Source organism: Morone saxatilis, unplaced genomic scaffold, assembly GCF_004916995.1.
Source record: "Morone saxatilis isolate NCDOM2014 unplaced genomic scaffold, NCSU_SB_2.0 Contig1, whole genome shotgun sequence".
NCBI classification, from domain to species: Eukaryota; Metazoa; Chordata; class Actinopteri; family Moronidae; genus Morone; species Morone saxatilis.
The window spans coordinates 21205744-21223840 of NW_023339651.1; the positions used below are offsets into that span (position 1 = coordinate 21205744).

General features: G+C 44.2%; 1 protein-coding gene across 1 annotated transcript in view; it reads right to left on the reverse strand.

The window, feature by feature from the left end:
* The window catches only part of fasn (fatty acid synthase), a 24654-nt gene extending 10861 nt beyond the window's left edge, over window positions 1–13793 (reverse strand). Inside the window, 25 exon segments of the mRNA XM_035670334.1 lie at window positions 35–185; window positions 315–518; window positions 658–812; window positions 969–1084; window positions 1258–1422; window positions 1613–2014; window positions 2111–2427; window positions 2544–2747; window positions 2914–3093; window positions 3313–3498; window positions 3765–3845; window positions 3958–4149; window positions 4288–4463; window positions 4802–4917; window positions 5230–5433; window positions 5582–5716; window positions 6501–6595; window positions 7142–7331; window positions 7795–7982; window positions 8096–8558; window positions 9276–9410; window positions 9585–9700; window positions 10198–10320; window positions 13248–13421; window positions 13642–13793. Coding sequence (XP_035526227.1) covers window positions 35–185; window positions 315–518; window positions 658–812; window positions 969–1084; window positions 1258–1422; window positions 1613–2014; window positions 2111–2427; window positions 2544–2747; window positions 2914–3093; window positions 3313–3498; window positions 3765–3845; window positions 3958–4149; window positions 4288–4463; window positions 4802–4917; window positions 5230–5433; window positions 5582–5716; window positions 6501–6595; window positions 7142–7331; window positions 7795–7982; window positions 8096–8558; window positions 9276–9410; window positions 9585–9700; window positions 10198–10320; window positions 13248–13421; window positions 13642–13699 — 4526 coding nt within the window. The 5' untranslated portion in view covers window positions 13700–13793.
* Window positions 13794–18097: the final 4304 nt, after the last annotated feature.

Here is an 18097-nt window from a genome sequence, read left to right on the forward strand (position 1 = left end):
CACACACACACAGACAGATAAATGTAACACTGACCAGCTGGAGGGAACCTCCCAGAGGAACCGTTTGTCAGCGTCCACACTTGTTGCCAGGCCTTTAGCGGGCAGCAGCCCCATCACACGCCGACCGTTTGGGTCACGACCAGAAAACTCCATACCCAACATGCACTGCTGCAAAGCTAGGTCACCTACACGATGTAGGATGAACAGGAGAAGTTAATTGTCCAATTGTGTGGTAACTCACACAATGCTGTGTGTTACTATTGGTAGATGAACACAGAAAGTGCATCCTTGCTGTGTGTCTTTACACTCTCTACCTGGAATAGCGTCTGGTGGCAGTTTGCCAGTGGCCAGCATGATATCTCTGAAGTTGAGCGAGCTGTAGTAGACGCGACATAGCTGCACGTTGGGATTGCTGGACACAAAGTGGCGCAGTGGGGAGGCGATCCAGCGCAGAGAAGACAGGTCACCTCGAGTCAACACATTGACGTAAGCCTGCTCTGTCAGCTCTTCATTTAGATCTGACAAACACAAAACACAGACAGATGCTTCAGTGGAGGTGCAAGCCGTGGGCACATCAAACACACTGAAGGGAAAACAAGTTATATACATCAGAATGCATCTGGAATCAGAATAAGCAATATTCCGATATTTTGGTACCGTGAGTGATGAGCTGGTGCCTGAAGACGCCCCAGTGTCCGTCTCTGAACACATTCATAACCAGATCCCCCTCCAGCACTGACTGCATGGACTTGTGTGTCGGCTGGAGGGTCGGTGCAGCTGAAGACCCGTTTAGATTGGATACAAACGCACAGCTGGTGACCAGGAAGGAGAAACCAGAAAAGAACATTAAACCGTCAGACTGACCCAAAACAAGAAAAATAAGTTCTGTGACTTGTTTATGTACAACTATGTTACACTTATGGTACACTTATGGTACAGGAGTATGTACGGTAAGGGACATGTCTCACCGTATTCGGTTGCCGCCTGGCTCCTGCCGTAGACAGTTGACCATTCCGACAATGCCACAGTGGGCCTGAGAGGCAGTCAACCACACTGGACGGTCTGATGATTCTGCAATCATCTCCTGCAGCACAGTAACACACAGTTAGGACTAATGTCACATTTGTAAATGGTGACTGAAGTCACAAGGAAACTGTATTTGGATTGGTTATTAGGTTTCAAAGTATGTGTTATGACACAAACAATTTTCTACTTCCTTTAACTGTCATTTTGACTCCAAAAATGCAATTCACTCACCTTGAGCGTCTCCACCCACTTGTAGTCGGTGCTGTCCACAGGCAGGAAAACGGGCTGTGTGCCCGGAGAATGACAGCGACAGAGAAAGAGGGCCGAGCCGTAAAAAGACTTCCTGACAGCCACGAGGCTGAGGGAGGCTGAGGAGAACACCTTTTCCCACTCAGCCTGGTGAGAAGAGGGAGATAATATCAGCAAAACATCAACTCCCATCATACATTCAATTTGATGTTGGCATCTTGGGGGTGGTTGTGCAGATCGATAGAATGTGCTTCTAATAAACCGAGGAACTATTTGTTTGTATTTATTTATAAAAAAAAAGCTCACTATCATCATTAGTGATTTGATCTCCACTGACCTGTGTGAGAAGTCCTTGCTGGCTGCTGCTCTGAGCGGTGCTGGAGAGGAAGGCAACAGTTTCCCCCAGAGTCTCTCCCTTAAGCAGAGTGTGGAGGAGAACAAAACCCCCTTGTTTGGCTCCAGAAGCCAGATTTGCCACCAGCAGTTCAGGGTCCGTCCTCAGAGGGCCCCATGCGTGGTTACACAACACCAGATCTGCCCCTCCTACCGCCCCTCCGGGAGCTGGGCCAGTCAGGGGGTCCCACTGAGCTGATGTGACAGCCAGCTCCTCCAGGGCAGATTGATGCGGGGTCAGGAGACTCAGGTCGGGCGCCGTGGCGGTGTAATCCACGCGCAGCATGGGCTGGATGTTGAGGAGGGCTACCACGCGAGAGAAGAGCTGGCCGTCGTTGGAGAGAGCCTGACAAAGGTCGGAGAGGTGGAGAGGGTCGGAGAATGTATTTCTGCATTCTGCATTTGGACTGGTATTGGATTTTCAACTTGTTTTCAGTCTTACCTCCAAGACTTTGATCTTGCCTGGCATGCTGTTTTCTAAGGTGGTGTCCAGGCAGTGTCTGAGGTCCGGGTGGTCCAGCAGACCCTGCAGCAGGCCGTCCTGCAGCAGACACGCCCTCTCCTTCTCCACAGTCTGCTGCAGCTCGGACCGAAGGTTCCCATTCAGCTCTAGGCCGCAGAGCAGGGCCAGCAGTCGCACCAGACTGGGTTCAGAGGGCTCGGGGCTGGGAAGAGGGCCGTCCGACTCCCTCTGTAGCCCAGGGATGGAGAGCTTGACGCCATGAGAGGCCAACTTCTGCTGCAGTCTGGTGATTAAACCTGGACAGAGAGAGTAGGAAAAAAGAGTTATAAATAATTAAATAATTTTAAACTGTCATCTTTAATAATGAAAAGTGATACAGCCACAACAACGACAGAGGGTTTATTCGTTGTACCTTTGCAGAGCCTCAGCTGCTCTGCGAGTTTCCCATTAGCTGTCAGACACTCCGTCTCCACATAGGGAACAAACACAAACTCCTCGAGGGTGGGAGGACTCTGCTGCTGCTGTCGGCGGGGGGCCACGGTGGCGTGCAGGCCGCAGATCTGGACTCCGCCAGCAACAATGTTATCAAGGCAACGGTTTACGTTGACATCCACAGCTACGGGAATGAGAAAAGTTTAATGTGGAGTTCAAGATTTACAGGCCTGTAAACATGTTTCTAATCAGATCTCACATAAAAAATCTACACCCTATGTTTTTGTTAAGATTCATGTTCAGATACAGATTACAGAAAATACATTTTTCATCAAATTTTTAACACACACCTTGCTTTACGTCAGCGTACTCGCAGACCTTCTCCAGGTGGAAAGCTGGATCAACACACATTGAGCGGATCCTGGTTGGTAAACGCAGACTACGACCCGACAGCCCGACCACGATCATCTGCAGCATGGTGTCGAGAAAGGTCACCCAGTTTCCCGTCCACTGCAGTTTCCCACAGTCTCCTGGAAGCAGCCAATTACATGACAGTGGCCAATCAACAAAGACAAACATATAGCACAAGAGCACTACTTAAGTCTGGGAGATATCGGGAAAATATTAACACAGCACAGTGGAAACTTTCTTGTCTTCTGTGCATTATAATAAGTAATTCTAAAAAAAAAAAATCAAACAATGACAGACGCAACAGTAAAAAAGCAACACAGACACAAACACCCTTTTACCTGCATTGTTGGACTCTAGGATCCCTTGGAAGGTCTTTCCATAGTCATAGCCACGCAGCCGCAGCTCTTTGTAGACATCATGGGCCGTGAGCTTCATTTTGGGGTCACTGCTGTCGTTGGCGGCTTGTTGACTTATCTGATTATGGAATGAATCGAGCGCTGCATCCTCCAGAATGCTCACCTTACCTGAAAAATCACAAGCAGAACAGGTCAAATTGTATTCATATAGCACCTTTTAAAACAAAGTTACAAAGTGCTGCACATAAAATCCAGAAAATTAAACAAAAGTACTGAATGAGAAAGACCAGGACGAATCAGAGACTCTAGTGCTTATAAAGGCACTAAATTACAAACCGTAAGTACATCATATGAAATAGTGTTTTTATTTTTATGTCTCGAGATCAATCATATCATGTGGATGTCTGGTACCAAAATGTCTTAAAACCACCTACCGCTGACAGCCAGGTTTCCATTCTCTGAAACCTCAAACTTGTTGGTGGCCGGCATGAGACGCACCTCCAACTGGACAGAGCCTGAGAGGAACAGAGAGGTGACAGACAGAGAGTCAAAATCAGACAGACATTGAACCATAATCACAATCAAACCCCCTGACTCACACCGCTGCTTGCTCTGCTCTGCTCTCACCGGTCTTTGGCAGGATGGTGGCCCTGTGGATGGTGACATCTTCAAAGGTTACAGGGGTGGTGTCCATGACAACCCCCAGATTTCTCACCAAGGTGCGCCAGGCCAGCACCAGGTAACCCGTCGCTGGGTAGAGGACACGCCCATCAATGCAGTGTCCAATCATGTAGTAGTCTGCAGACTCTGGGTTTATGTCTGTTGTTGGTCAAAGAAGATTTGGGACAAGAGGACACAGAGTGGTCAAATGACACAAGAAAGCACTGATTACCTCAGTTTCTTAATGTGACACAGGGGGGCAGAACTGCGTCTAAATCCAGATGGGACATTTCCTACCAATGTTATAGACGGTGGCAGAATTGGATCCTCCTGAGCCAGAGGAAAAGTCCTCTACCTTGGGGACATCCCAGGTCTGGGCATGGTCCCACTGCACCAAGGGGGAGATCAGAGGGGTACCAACTGGCACAGGGTACTTCACCACTGGGCAGATGTTGTTAGCATCCACGTTGATGCTAAAGAGGTGCATTGAAAATAATTAGCTAATGCAACTGAAATGGAAGGTGTCTCTGGCTGTCCTTCAGTTTTCTCAAAAACCATTCATCTGATCGATCCAACCTCAACAAATTGTCTACAACTGGTGGTGTATTTTAACATTACTTGGCCTCTGTGTTGTTAATATACTGTGGGTCTAGAACTGGGGCGGCTCTCTGGCTCTGCAGGTCGATGATATTGAGAAAACTGCAAGCAGTGATACCGGAGGCCGAGTGTTAAACTAGTGTTAGCAATCTGAAACTGCTTCCAAGATGTACCAATAGTCACTAAATGTAGACAGTGAGAGGCGTTTACTAACCCGTTCATGTAGAGTTTGCCAATGTTTGAGAGGAAGAACTCAAGGTTGTTGGTGTGGCCTCTCTTCATCAAGGGGAGGATGGAACACGTGTGCTTCAGGCTACGCTTCAGGATGGCCTGTGCAAAAAACATGGATGAAAAATCAACAGGGATTCCCAACCTTTAAACCATTTTAAACCTTTAGTCTCCAGTAGATACTGTTCAGATCAGACAAAGATAAGCCCACATTCTGTGGGAGAGGTGCCAGAATTAATAAATAGCTTAAACCTCAATGATATTTACCAATAAGCCATACACAATAGGTTGTAAGTATGTCACTTAAACAATATTTGTGGCTTTAATAGTAGATACATAAATATGTCTAATTTGAAATGATATATAATCAAACAGCTGCTTCTTTAGAGTGCTGATATTGTGGTCTGAGTGTACCTGCAGCAGAGCGTGAGGCGCTATCTCCACCACCACAGCGTTTTCAGGCACCAGACTGAGGCCCTCCTGGAACAGCACCGGGCTCACCAGGTTGTTGACATGGTAGTCAGCTGAGCTGTACAGAGCCAGAGGAGAGTCCCACTCAGACTGCGGGATGCTGGTGCTGATCCAGCGGGAGGAGCGCTGCCGTGGCTCCTTGATCACCTGCACAGGTGGAGGACGACATTTCATATTATCTGTTAATATTCAAATACTTGCCAAACAGCATGTGTTTCCCAGTCTCCCCAGTAGCTGCCCCTGTACCAGCAGGAGTCAGAGCTTCACTGTGGCATATTACAGCAGAGCTACGTACCTTCTTCAGAGCAGCCAGCAGGGTTGGAGCGATGGAGGCCATGTAGTAGGAGTGGAAAGCGACACCAGCGCTGCGCACCTCCTTTGCAAACACTCCCTGCTCCTTCAGCTCAGACACAAATTTACTGATTGCTTCCTGATGAGACACACACACCACATCTGTCAAGCCACTTCACACAGCACCCGAGAAAAACACGCTTACATAATAGAGTTTGTTTAGAATGTCTAACATTCTTCACTTCCTGATGTCGTCTGTCAGAAAAACGTCTGAAGCTATGCTGACCAGTTCAATTAGCTATGTCAGGGTTCCCACTCTTTTTCCAGGACATATTCCAGGCGTTTTCTTGACACTTCCTGACACACATCATTAACCGGAAGTTGTAGTTTAGACAAATTTTTCCCACTTTTATTTTTCCTTTTTTAAAGATGCGGGCTTAATGATGAAGTGACGCAGGTTCATTACAGGTAGGTGAGCTGCGTTTATGGGACACTCCATGTTCACTTTCTACTGTTCTCACCACAGTCGATTATTCTGTAGTCTGACTTCAGTTCACTACAGTTTGCCTTTAACCAAGGTTTCCCAGGATAATATTGATTATTTTCAGGATATTTGCTCATTTTAATCAGTTTCCAGGTGTTTCCATGACTGGAAAACTAGCCTCTAAATTTGCAGATTTTACGGCACCCATGGGAACCCTGTATGTGTAAAATTTTGCACAATAGTGTTTCCCTACCTGTAATATTCAGGAAAAGCACTGGTGACATCATGAAAAGTCTTACATAGGTGCAGTACATACAAAAACGTTCCCTTACTTTGCCTATATTGCAGGATGTGTAAGCTGTACCCTGCAGTTACTAACTCAACATGAGCAAATGGAAATGTAAAATTAAGCTTGTTTGTGTCTGATAGAATGTCAGACCTGAGGACCAGAGATGGTGACGGTGTCCTCGGCGTTGTGGCAGGCTGGGACCACTCCCTGAGGACACTGAGCCAGACACTCCCGCCAGGTCAACCCTTGAACACACACAGCAAGCACAAAGTTTAAACATGTGCATTCTTGGCTTGTATGGATGAAAATCCAAGGTAATCAATCAACAGAAAATACAACTCTGGCTGATGACTTTTATTTTCAGTGATCAAAATATCAGTGATGTTGGGTGCCCAGTTAGCTCAGTCAGTAGAGCTGGCGACCCATGTACGGAGTTGCTGCTGCGGCCCTTTGCTGCGTGTCATGTCCCTCTCTCTCTGCCCCCCTGTCTATCTTCGGCTGTCACTATACAATAAAGGCAATATAAGGCTAAAAAATAACTTAAAAAAAATAAAAAAATGTCAGTGATGTCTCCAAAACAGGACATCCAAGAAATGGTTTTTCTGTTGTTTAAAACCTTTGTTAAAAGAAAGTAAACATCAGAGAAATTTGAACTTAATAAACAGGACATTTAGTTGTCATTCCAAACAAGCACATTTCACAATGAATCCCTTCTCTCTACACAGTGTGCTTATTCCATTAAACCCAGCTGTTTACTATGGTAAAGAACCACTGCCCTCTCTCCCTCTTACCAACTGCAGCCATGCCTCCTGGAGGAAGATTGGCCTCCTTGATGCAGCGGCCTCTCCAGTAGGCAGCGAGGATGGCCTCGCTGTGGCTGAGGGAGCCGTCAGCGTAGCCACAGGCCAGCTCTCCCACCGAGTGTCCCACAATGCCGTCAGGCTGCAGACCCATCTTAGTGAGCAGGTCAATCTCAGCTATCTGTAATAAGGGGAGCCACAGAACATATGCAGGCTTATTTATATTATTTGAATTTAAGTAACTGTACACATAGCCTTAGCCCCCTGTGCACAAGTATCAGAGTGTTTAAATAGTGGTTGACGTTTAGCACTGCAAACTCTGCCCAAATAGTTCCTAGACCACCAAAGCAGGATCCTTTAGGGTCCTGGAACTGTGGCAGCTGAATTAAATGTACACCCTGGTTTGTCCGGTTAAAATGTAGGGAAGATACATCAAGTGCCTGAAATGGTTCCTGGGCACCTGGAAAAATCCCTGTGGTAGTAAATGGCCAATAGTTGTTGTTTTGTGTTCAGATCACCTCTAAGATGGAGCAGGATATCAGAAGTACATGTGGAGGTTTTTAGATTCCAAATCTGTAACTTGTATGAAAATTACACCAATTTGCATTTGAGTTCACACATTTAACACAACATCTCCACTCTACCTGTATAGCAGCGAGGCCGACAAAGGCGTGAGCAGTGTCTTCAAAAGTAGCTTCATCTGCCTCCATAAGCAGGCGAGACACCACCAGGCCGGTGTCCTTCAGGGCTTCATCCGACCGCAGGATGGACTCCCTGAAATCTGGCAGCTGCATGAGGCTGCGGCCCATACCTGCCCACTGTGTTCCCATACCTGTTCATACAGTCGCACATACATCAGTTACTGAAAAGACCCAACAGTCCCATTCTAAAGCTCAACAGTCATTGGTCATTGTTTGACCACGCAGTGTTTGTATAATGATTCACCTGAACAGATGTACCAGAGCGGTCTGCCGGTGGCCTGCAGCTGCTGCACCTCTGTGGCGTCACTCTGCGAGCCAATCAGAGTGTAGCCTCGGTAGGGCATGCTGGCAGTAGGAACACCCGACACCTCGTTCAGCAAAGACAGGAAGCTGTCATCTGCAGCGTGCTCCTTCCCCTTTTGGAGCATAGCGTTCACTGCGGCCTCTGTGCGGCCACAGGCCTGAAGCAGCCTCGGAACAGTCCTGGAGGGTGCGGCCACATCGGCCGCTCTCTCTGCTGGGCGGAGGATCACGTGAACATTCGAACCTCCAAATCCAAAGGAGTTGATGCCTACAATACCGCCTCGAATGGGAATGGGCCGGTCGACAACTTGAACCCGGCCGTCGGTAAGGGCAGGAATGTCGGGGTTAGGACTTTTGAAGTGCAGGTTTGGAGCCCAGACTCCTCGCTCCAAAGAAAGCAACACCTGCATGTGGGATAAAAAAAACAATCAGTAACATAAAAGCAAAGGCGAGATGATGAGCAGAACTTAAGTATGGCTGAAATCACTAAAATAGCTCCTCATCCACAATATGGAGCAAGAAAAACCTCCAACAACCACAATCACAGCTGTCGCTAGGTTTAATATATTTGACTTTAATTCATGCCAACTGCACGAATGATTAAAATACATTTCCAACAAAAAAATTTACATACAGCATGTGAGCAAATAAAAACCAAATTACTGTTTAAACTTCCGAACTTAAAATCTCATTCTATCTTTGACATTATAAATTAGACTGAATGCTTTACCTAATAAATGATGGTACTGGTGAATTTCATATTAGGAGAAGAGGTCATTAATTAAAGTTTCGACTGCAAACCGAGTTCAAATCAATCAGTTACTATTTGCCACTTTCTAATCAATTTCTGTCTATGTTTTTGCCATAAGAAACATCTGTGTTACATGTTATTAGAGGTGGCGTCTGAACAAGCTGTCAGATCCTGGCTAAAATATGAAGCTCAAAAGGTTTACATAGGCTCAAAATTTATGGTAATTCATCTTTAGCCAAATAATGCACAATGCAGACCGGGTGTAAAAATACTAATAAATGTTAAGTTGCAAAAGAAAACAAGCAAAGAGAAATAGGATGTTGTTTTGAATCTTCAGAGCAGCCAGTAACAGGCGTGCTGTTGCTCTCACCTTCGCCAGGGCAGCCAGACCAGAGGCCGGTTCTGGATGGCCCATGTTGGACTTAGTGGAGCCAATGAGTAGAGGCTCTCGCTTTGATTGACAGAACACACCGACAATGCCGTTTACTTCCTGTGGGTCGCCGACCTGCATGTAGAGAGCAAAGACATGCCTGCTGAGTGACACTGGATGAGTGTGTGAAGGTGAGCGTTTCTTTGCCACATACAAAATGTTTAGAGATTTTAGATAATGTCTTATCATTTATCGGTCATGTGATGCAAAAATCAGCACTGAAACGAGCAGCCTGTTGCGTGCACTAACCTTTGTTCCGGTGCCGTGGGCTTCGACGTACTCCACCTGCTCAGGAGTTACATTGGCCTCCTGGTAGAGAGAACGAACCAGCTTCTGCTGCATCACACCCGAAGGGAATGTTACACCTGAGGGACCAAGAGGAGTGTGTGAGGACCAGTGCAGTACACCATACCATGGAAAAACAGAAAATATGTAACTTTCCTGAAACTGAAAAAGCACTTTCTGAGAGTAGTCCTGAGCGGGGCAGCTGAATGCTTATGATAATAACTTAGACTGAGTGTGGATGGGTGTGTCCCTGCACTTTCTCCGTCTGCTGTGGCTGGAGCAGCTGACCAGTTGAAAAAACTGTTGGAACCACTGCATTTTTAGCTTTTTGCTCACTTTTACCTCAATATGTGACACTTTGGCCTCATTTACATTTAATATCTGACATTGTAACATTATATATATGGAAAGGAAAGGATAATTGGTCCCCTTTCAGTCAAACAGTATTATCAGTAAAATGTTCTTAAAAAATGAAATGATTCACTATGCAGAAACACTGACTATCTCTACAAGTTCAGTGAAATCTTCCTACTGGTGCTGTGCTCGTGTGTCACAGCATGAGTTCACAGCTCCTCACCCTGCTCTTTGTATCCATCTGTGTTGTTGCCAGCATTAAGCACCGTGGCGTACACCCTTTTAGCCACCGACCGCTTGGTCAGCAGTACTGCCACCGCTGCCTCCGAACGGCAGTATCCATTTCCTGAAACAAAAATATAGACTTTATATAATAGTATACCCACAATGGTGTAGACGGTGAGAGCTACTGACGAGAGGACAGGAAACAAGGGAGAGATGCAACAGACTCTCCCCCGCCCAACTCAACCGTGAAATGTTGTGTGCATTTGGTTGGGTGGGTCTGGGAGCACTCCCTGCAACCTTCTTATTTACTGCTGGGATTGAGTCAAAGACTTGCACCCCAATGGACTGGGATTTTCCCCAGTTTCATTGAACTGCAACCGAGGTGTTGCATTAAGCAGCATGTTTGACTCCGGCCCACTATAGAGCGGCTCACACTGCCTTGCGGTGTCTATCGAGAGCTATATGGGCGGTGGAAGGCGTCATTTCTAAACGCCAGCCAGCGCTGGAGAGCAGGCGTGTGTCTATGGCCAGTGGCTGGGCCTGGAGGGAGGAGGAGGAGAGGACTGATTAGCTCTGGAAATCCACATTGCAGAAAAAGGTATACCCTCAGATACTGGACAGCCATTCAAAGATGTTTTGAATGCGCTTCAAGTTGACTAAAATGACATTTTAAAGTCCAGTGATGTAAAATTTAGAAGGATCTATTGGGTCTAGAAATGTTAATTATAAGTATTCATATGGTAATGTTGTTTCATTTAGTACTGTATTAACTCACGTGCGAATATAGGAACTGCTTTACTTTTAAGAATGGCGCTGTTTGTGTCGATCAGATGCTTGTTCTGCATGGTTGAATCTCACCATGCAGGGCAAGCCCAGGAGCTGGACAAACCTAAACACTGGTCTAGATAGTGGGGTTTTTGCAATATCTGTCTGCTTACATAGCCACCTGTAGTTCCTTTTACGCTTGGGGGAATGGAGGGAGGGGGGAAGCATTCGAGTTCGAACAGGCTAGATGCAACTAATTCTGACAGTGACTCACTAGAGTGCATGACTGGAATACCATTCCTCTTAAATTAAATTGTATATAACAGACTAACCTTGCACCCAGCTCTGTTGGAAAATACCAGACTAATGTACAATTTCATGGCTGCATGTGTAAGCAATATCCCTGGTTATGTGGAATGTCTGTCAGCTATGCATGAGATTTTAAATGTTAAAAGACTTGTGCAGTTAAATACATTCAAACTGATCCACAGAAGGCAATAAGCATTAAATGCCAGGCTTCTCATAGTAATATGTCTGTCTTATCTAACTGTAATCTATCAAAAACCACTGAAGGAGCTCTGGAGTTGAGAGATGTTGTGCCACGTGGGGCAGGATTTATCAGATGTGCACTGATACAGAAGGCTGCAGTATTCTCTTTATCTACACCATCCTTGGCTCAGCATCCTATGGCAGAGAGGAGACTAGGTGGAGAGAGACGGGTACGACAACAAAGGTCACCGCTGGAATCTAACCAGCGATGGGTTGCGGACCATCGTTGGCTCATGCAGGCGTGCACTGTAAGCATTTGTTTGTATTTTCAAGAAGTTAGTATTGTTAGTTAGTACTGGTTCCACCATAATACAAAGATCTTAAAGTACAAAAGCTATATAAACATTACAGACACTTCCAAACTTTCAGATCTGGATTTCAACTGCTCATTAACCATGGTAATAAGGAGTGGGAATTTTTTAGGTGAAACAAGCATACATGTAACAGTTTCTAAACAATTATCTAATCTTACTTAAGAGCAGGAAATAAGTGTATTGTAGAGACGAGAGAAGAAGAAGAAGATGAGTACTTATTGATACACGACACTACACACACACACACACACACACACGACAACACACACACACACACAAGGTTTGGTTGCCTTGCTAAGGGCACCATCTGCAGTGCACAGAGGGTAATACTGTGCACCTCTGCCAGCTTACCAGTCCACACTCCTATTGTGTCTGTGGATTTGAACCATGGGCAACGCCTCTGCGTTTCCCAAGTTCAAATCCCTACACATTCTGAGCTACTAACTTCCCTATAATCTTAAGAAAGTCCAGTGTGACAAGAGGATCTTATTATGGGTGCAGAAAGGAATATAATATTTATAGTAGTTTTCTTAGTTGTCATAATCAACCGGAAAATAGGAATCATTGTGTTTCTGTTACCACAGAATGAGCCCTTTTTACCTCTCTACCGGTTGCCATGTTGAACCAACATGTTTCTACAGTAGCCCAGAAGGCACAAAACAAGCACTGGCTCAGTCACGTTTCGTGGCCACTGTAGTTTTTCTGTCGTGCTTGGAAACGGAGGGTGAAGCGAGTGAGTTGCAATCTGCAGGTACACTGCTAGATGTCACTAAATCCTACACAATGAACCTTCAAATAAACTCTCCTAACTATAGGATAACTGTTAAGCTATCCTAACTTCACTTTTTCACCTTTCCAGTGTTAGCTAATCTTTTATTTAGTTAGCCTTGTTTTAAATTTGCTAAAAAGAACATCTTTGGATTTCTCTACAGACGTTACCTCTAACTCATCTGTCCTAAAGTGCCCCTTATTGTTTTTACTCCATTTTTTGTATGTTTCAGTCTGTTTCAATAAGAAAACCAATGGTTACAAAGTTGTTTAGCTCAGTGAAATAAGAAAACGTTGCTATGTAACAGGCGTAAATGTTTAAAAGTGCTCTTGGGTTGAGTATTTAGTATTTAGGATTTCCTAACGTGAGATAAGATTAGATGGAAGTAAAATAAGATTAGCTAGTATTTGCTTTTGTAATACCAAACTGGGGAAAATCTCATCTTCTCTTTAAAGTTTCTGTAATACGGCCCCTGGTATTTAAGTTCTCATATTCTCACATTCCAGATTCGAACAGAAACAAGATAACGAACATGCTCTGTGACATCTCCCACTATTTGTGTGCTTCAGTGCCGGGGAGTTTTCAGAGCAGCATCAATGTAACAGCATAAAGCACTGAGGGCATATGTTGGAGCTGGCTGTGTGTGCGTACCACTGAAGTCAAAGAAGTAGGAGAGTCTGTTGGCCAACATGGCGCGCTGGCAGCCAGTCATGCTGTAGCCCAGCAGCTCCTCCGGATCTCTGCTGAAGGCCTCGCCAGCCTCTGAGCCGCTCACTCCGATGTAGACGCCTGTCTTACTGCCGCGCAGTGTAGTCGGGTTCAGTCCTGTGTCACAACATTTCATTGTTTTTTAAACCATCCACTCAGTGGATCAGGTAGCATCAGGTAGCCTCACTCATATCACTAGCTCTTTCTGAAACTACCCCATCGAGTTTTAAAACAGGTGATGTAGAAAATATAAATAACTATTCAGTCACACATTTTTACTCATGTTACTGTCATTTTCCAATCTGCAGTGCTGAGGCTTTTTACCCCGTTTCCTCACCTCCGTCTACGATGGCCTCGTAGGCAATCTCCAGCATGAGCCGGAGCTGGGGGTCCATGGTGTTGGCCTGTTTGGGGTGGACTCCGAAGAAGGCTGCATCGAAGTGGCTGATATCCTTCAGTTTACCATTCCTCTTTGGAAGACCGTACAGACCTAGTAATAGAATAGAAAATGTGGAGAAAAGGTCATTTTGAAAAGAATTCCTCACACAGGAAGTTGTATAAAACATCAGAAAATACTCAAACACAAGAGATCTAGAAACAAAATATAGAGCAAGCAGGTACAAAAGATGAGGCATTTCTTAAATTACTGTTACAGTACATGTGACCTTATGAAAGAGGATTTTTGTTTCAGAACCAACAGAAGACAGTTCACTCAAAAAAATACAAGCATATCTACATTGTCAGGGGTTAGTTATACATGTAGTTCTACACTTAAAGGAGTACTAGGTAGGAATTCTTCTATAAAAATAGCAATAGACCCAAAACACAACAATAATCCCTCTCAATCATCCGTTATAACCCAGTAGAAGTGTGTGGCAGTGTCTTTATTTGTATTTTCTGATGTTGCTGTGCGCAGGATGGTTCTGGGTGTCAACCTTTGTCTGTGCCTTTCCTCTGCTGTCTGTCTGATAGATACACAATGAGCAGCAGGTGTGTGTGTCAAGATGGGCAGACAGGATGAAGCTACACTCTAGCTGCATTCACACACAATCCACAAATATGGCTCCTTCCTGCAGGGTTGTGTGGAGGTGTGGCTGTGTGTATTTGTGCTTTAGAATGTAACCTCTGGGACATAATCGGAAGATAACACTATATTTTCCTGATTCAATGCTTTGTTCTCACCAATGTCACTCCATGTCCTCATAAACATAGTTTTGAAGCTCTAAAAGACTCCCCTAATATTCATACTTTTAAATGCTACATTTAGTAGTAGTAGTAGTAAACAACAGATTCATAGACTCAGTATATCTGTATAGAGCCTCCAGCTATAACATGGGTTGCCACCTACAGTCGGTGAGCAATGAAACTAAACAATGGTACCAAACATGGCAACCTCACTATGACAACAAGAGTTCAGGTAGCTGCACCCAGCTGTTGATTGTCAAGAAACAGTGCCAGCACATAACTCTTAACGCAAATTGTAATTTTGGCAGAAGATACAAAATATTTTTTTCACAGAGCATACAGCAAGGTTAGCACTTTCCCCTTGCTTCCAGTTTTATGTTAAGCTAAGCTAACCACCGCCTGACTCCAGCTCAGAATATTTTCTCATCGCACTCTCAGAAAGAGAGCTAAAAAGTGCATTTCCCAAAATACTGACCAATTTCTTTAAAATATCCTGTGTCAAATGATGAAGCCTCGGAATAAAGTGAGCCTGATAAAAACAACGTCCATGGTGGAGGATCACTCTCACCCAACTGGTATGTTTAGGCTACGCAAACTCAGACATTTCTAACTTGCAGTAAACTGGTTCACAGTCACTCAGTCTTTGATTTTCCAACCACTCAGACTGTGGCACCCTGCACAGTGAGAAAGGCATGAGCCGAAACCTGTCTGACTGTTACTCCTCTACTGCAGTAAAAAAGTGAATAGCAATGCAGCAAATGTGAACGTCAAAAGACTACTTTGTACTCTGAGTGTGGACCAGTTTACCTCTAGCTGGACATAAGCAGTTTGCTGTACTTTATTCCTCATAAACATGTCTGTCATTTCCCATGTTCTTGTTTTTTTTGTCCATTGTCACTAAGCAAGGACTCCCTCAGGCCATGAACCTCTCTTTGCTTTCTCCGTTTCCCCTTCTATTTTCCCTACTCTCCCATGATGCCCGGTGTGTGGTCTTAGCAGCATCAGCTGGCCCCATCCAACCCTTTCAGCAAATGAATGTGAGCTCAAGATGGTTGCCAAGCACTGAGAGATGGGTGTTTTATTCACAGAGGAAAAAAAACTGCCAGCAGGAGAGGGAGGACTGGAATGAGTGAGACGGCAGAGACCAGCAGGGAGAAAAAAGAGAAGTTATTAAAGCTGAACAGAAGTATAAAAGTAAAACTGGAGAAGGGTGAAATGATACAAAATGCCAAGTTTTGTGGATTGCAGATGCTAAATGCTTTTTCTTGCTAAATTTGGTTAGTCAGGATGAGTGACCAACTTGCACTCACTGAGTGAAATACTAAGGAAATGGGTGAGTCTGCAAAAACACAGCCCCCCCATTCATTTCTGTAACAAAGTGGCGGCAGCCAATGCTAAGCACTTTGGGGGAAAAAATGCAGAATTGACACCAAGAAAGTTGAAGCATGGACGTATTAGGAGGACTGGATACAGTGTTTGAGAACGGGTACGGATATATTATAATATTACAGTTTTTTGATTTCGGTGGCTATGATGGATGTAGCAGGACCTTGATGAATGCAGATCACACGGTTTTGTATTGCCAGATTCACAGCGCTAGTTGAAGAAGGGCCCAAAACGTCCATGTGGCAATATTAAAAGGTTTAATATAGATTTAGATTCCGGCACCCCATCTTTAAAGTCTGAATGGAAGTTGAGCGTGTTGCACCTTATTTCATATGGAAATCTGACAGTGAAACAAGCCATTTTGTGACACTCAAAAAATACTATTTATCCACCATTTTACATCTACTTTTTCACAATGTAAGCAACCAATGATTATTTTCATTATTAACCATAATCTGTCAGTCATTTTCTTGATTAATCAATTACTTGTTTGGACCATGAAAATGGTGAAAAATGTTGATCAGTGTTTGCCCAGCGTGATGTCCTTAAACGTCTTGTTTTGTCCACAATGCAAATATATTCATTTTACCTGAAAGTATTCACATTGGAGAAACTGAAATCACAGACTTCTGACATTTATTCTTAAAAAACTATTAATTGATCAAAGTAGCTGCCGATTAACTTAATAATTGACAATTAATCAAATAATTGACAAAATGCTGCCCTCTTCTCGGAGGCTTGGTTCAAAGTGCTGCATTGGCCAGTCAAATACATACAAGCGCACTATCCTGGTGGATTAGTTTCTAACTTGAACTTTACCAACAGTTAGCCAAAATGTTCTCACTACACAGGCAAATGGTTTCTCTGGTCAGCCATCTGATATAAAATGACAAGAAAACACACCGACTGAAGAGCCTCATATCACACACAGACTTACTGTCCTGCATGGTCTGCAAAATGGCTCCCTGACAGGAGTATTAGTGACAAAATGTTGGCTTTTGCACAGAGCCTCTGTCTGCTAGATCTGTTTTATTCAATAGTTAAACAACAATGCAGACAAACTGGTTGAGATCAAATCATAAACACACACACACACATTATTATATATATAATAGTATATATATAATTATATATATATTATATACTATATATATATAGTATTATGTATGTATGTATGTATTATGTTATGTTATGTTGTATGTATGTATGTATATATATATTAGTAGCTATATATATATTGCTTTACAACTTCACCTGCTTAAGATACCATTGAGGTGGCACAGTGAAAAGAAGTCGATTATCTTTATAAAACGTGAGAGGAGTGTTTTCTTTAGTCGAATCATCTTATCAATATGGGCCCGATAAGAGGTCATGCAACATACTATGTTGCATGGATGTTATTGATTAGCAGCGGATGGATTGTGGCAACCCCACACTTTAGCTGGAGATGCCTGCCACAGGAGGACTGGGCAAGATAGATCCTACTAGTTATTAATCAAGAAATACCTACAGCACGGAACTCAGTCTCAAGATTGTTTGTTTACGTTACGTTGTTCTGTTTGCATGTGGTGAATATTTCAGCTTTAGCAGTGATGGAAGTGTATTGCCAATTAATCTTTACTGCCTTTCATCCATAAGTCACTAATTAACAGCAGGGCATAAGGCTGGGGTATGTTGTAATTTTTAACATGGGGAACAGCGATCGAATCAATCAATCAAGTCAGGTTAATTTTGCTTCCACGCAGCAGTGCTGACCAAGTCAATCAAATCCAGCTTCATATAAGGCTTCTTCACCTGTGTCCACCGCCGTGTTGTCCTCTGGTCACCAGTCCACACGCGTTGAGGAGGTTTTTCCCAGAATTCCTCCAGGATTGTAGACTCGGGCCAAAAGGGCCCGGAATATCCCTGCTATGGACTATCTGGCATCCATGGCCTGAATTGCTAGTGAACAGCAAGAGACGCGACGGAGAGATCATTGCAACAAGGATAAAAAGACATTACTCGTCCCCTGCAGCACGTTTTTGCAGGTTTTGGGGGATTGTTGCTGCCTAAAAATGGCTGGGTTGTCACGTCAGCTTTTCTGAAAAATTGCAATGCTTGTGCGATGTTTTAAGCATGAAATTGCGATTAATCAATTTTTCCATTATTTTTGTTTTAATAACATTAAAAATTGAGGGCGACTTGTTCCAGGGTGAAGGAATTTAAAATGGCACGTGTTTGGG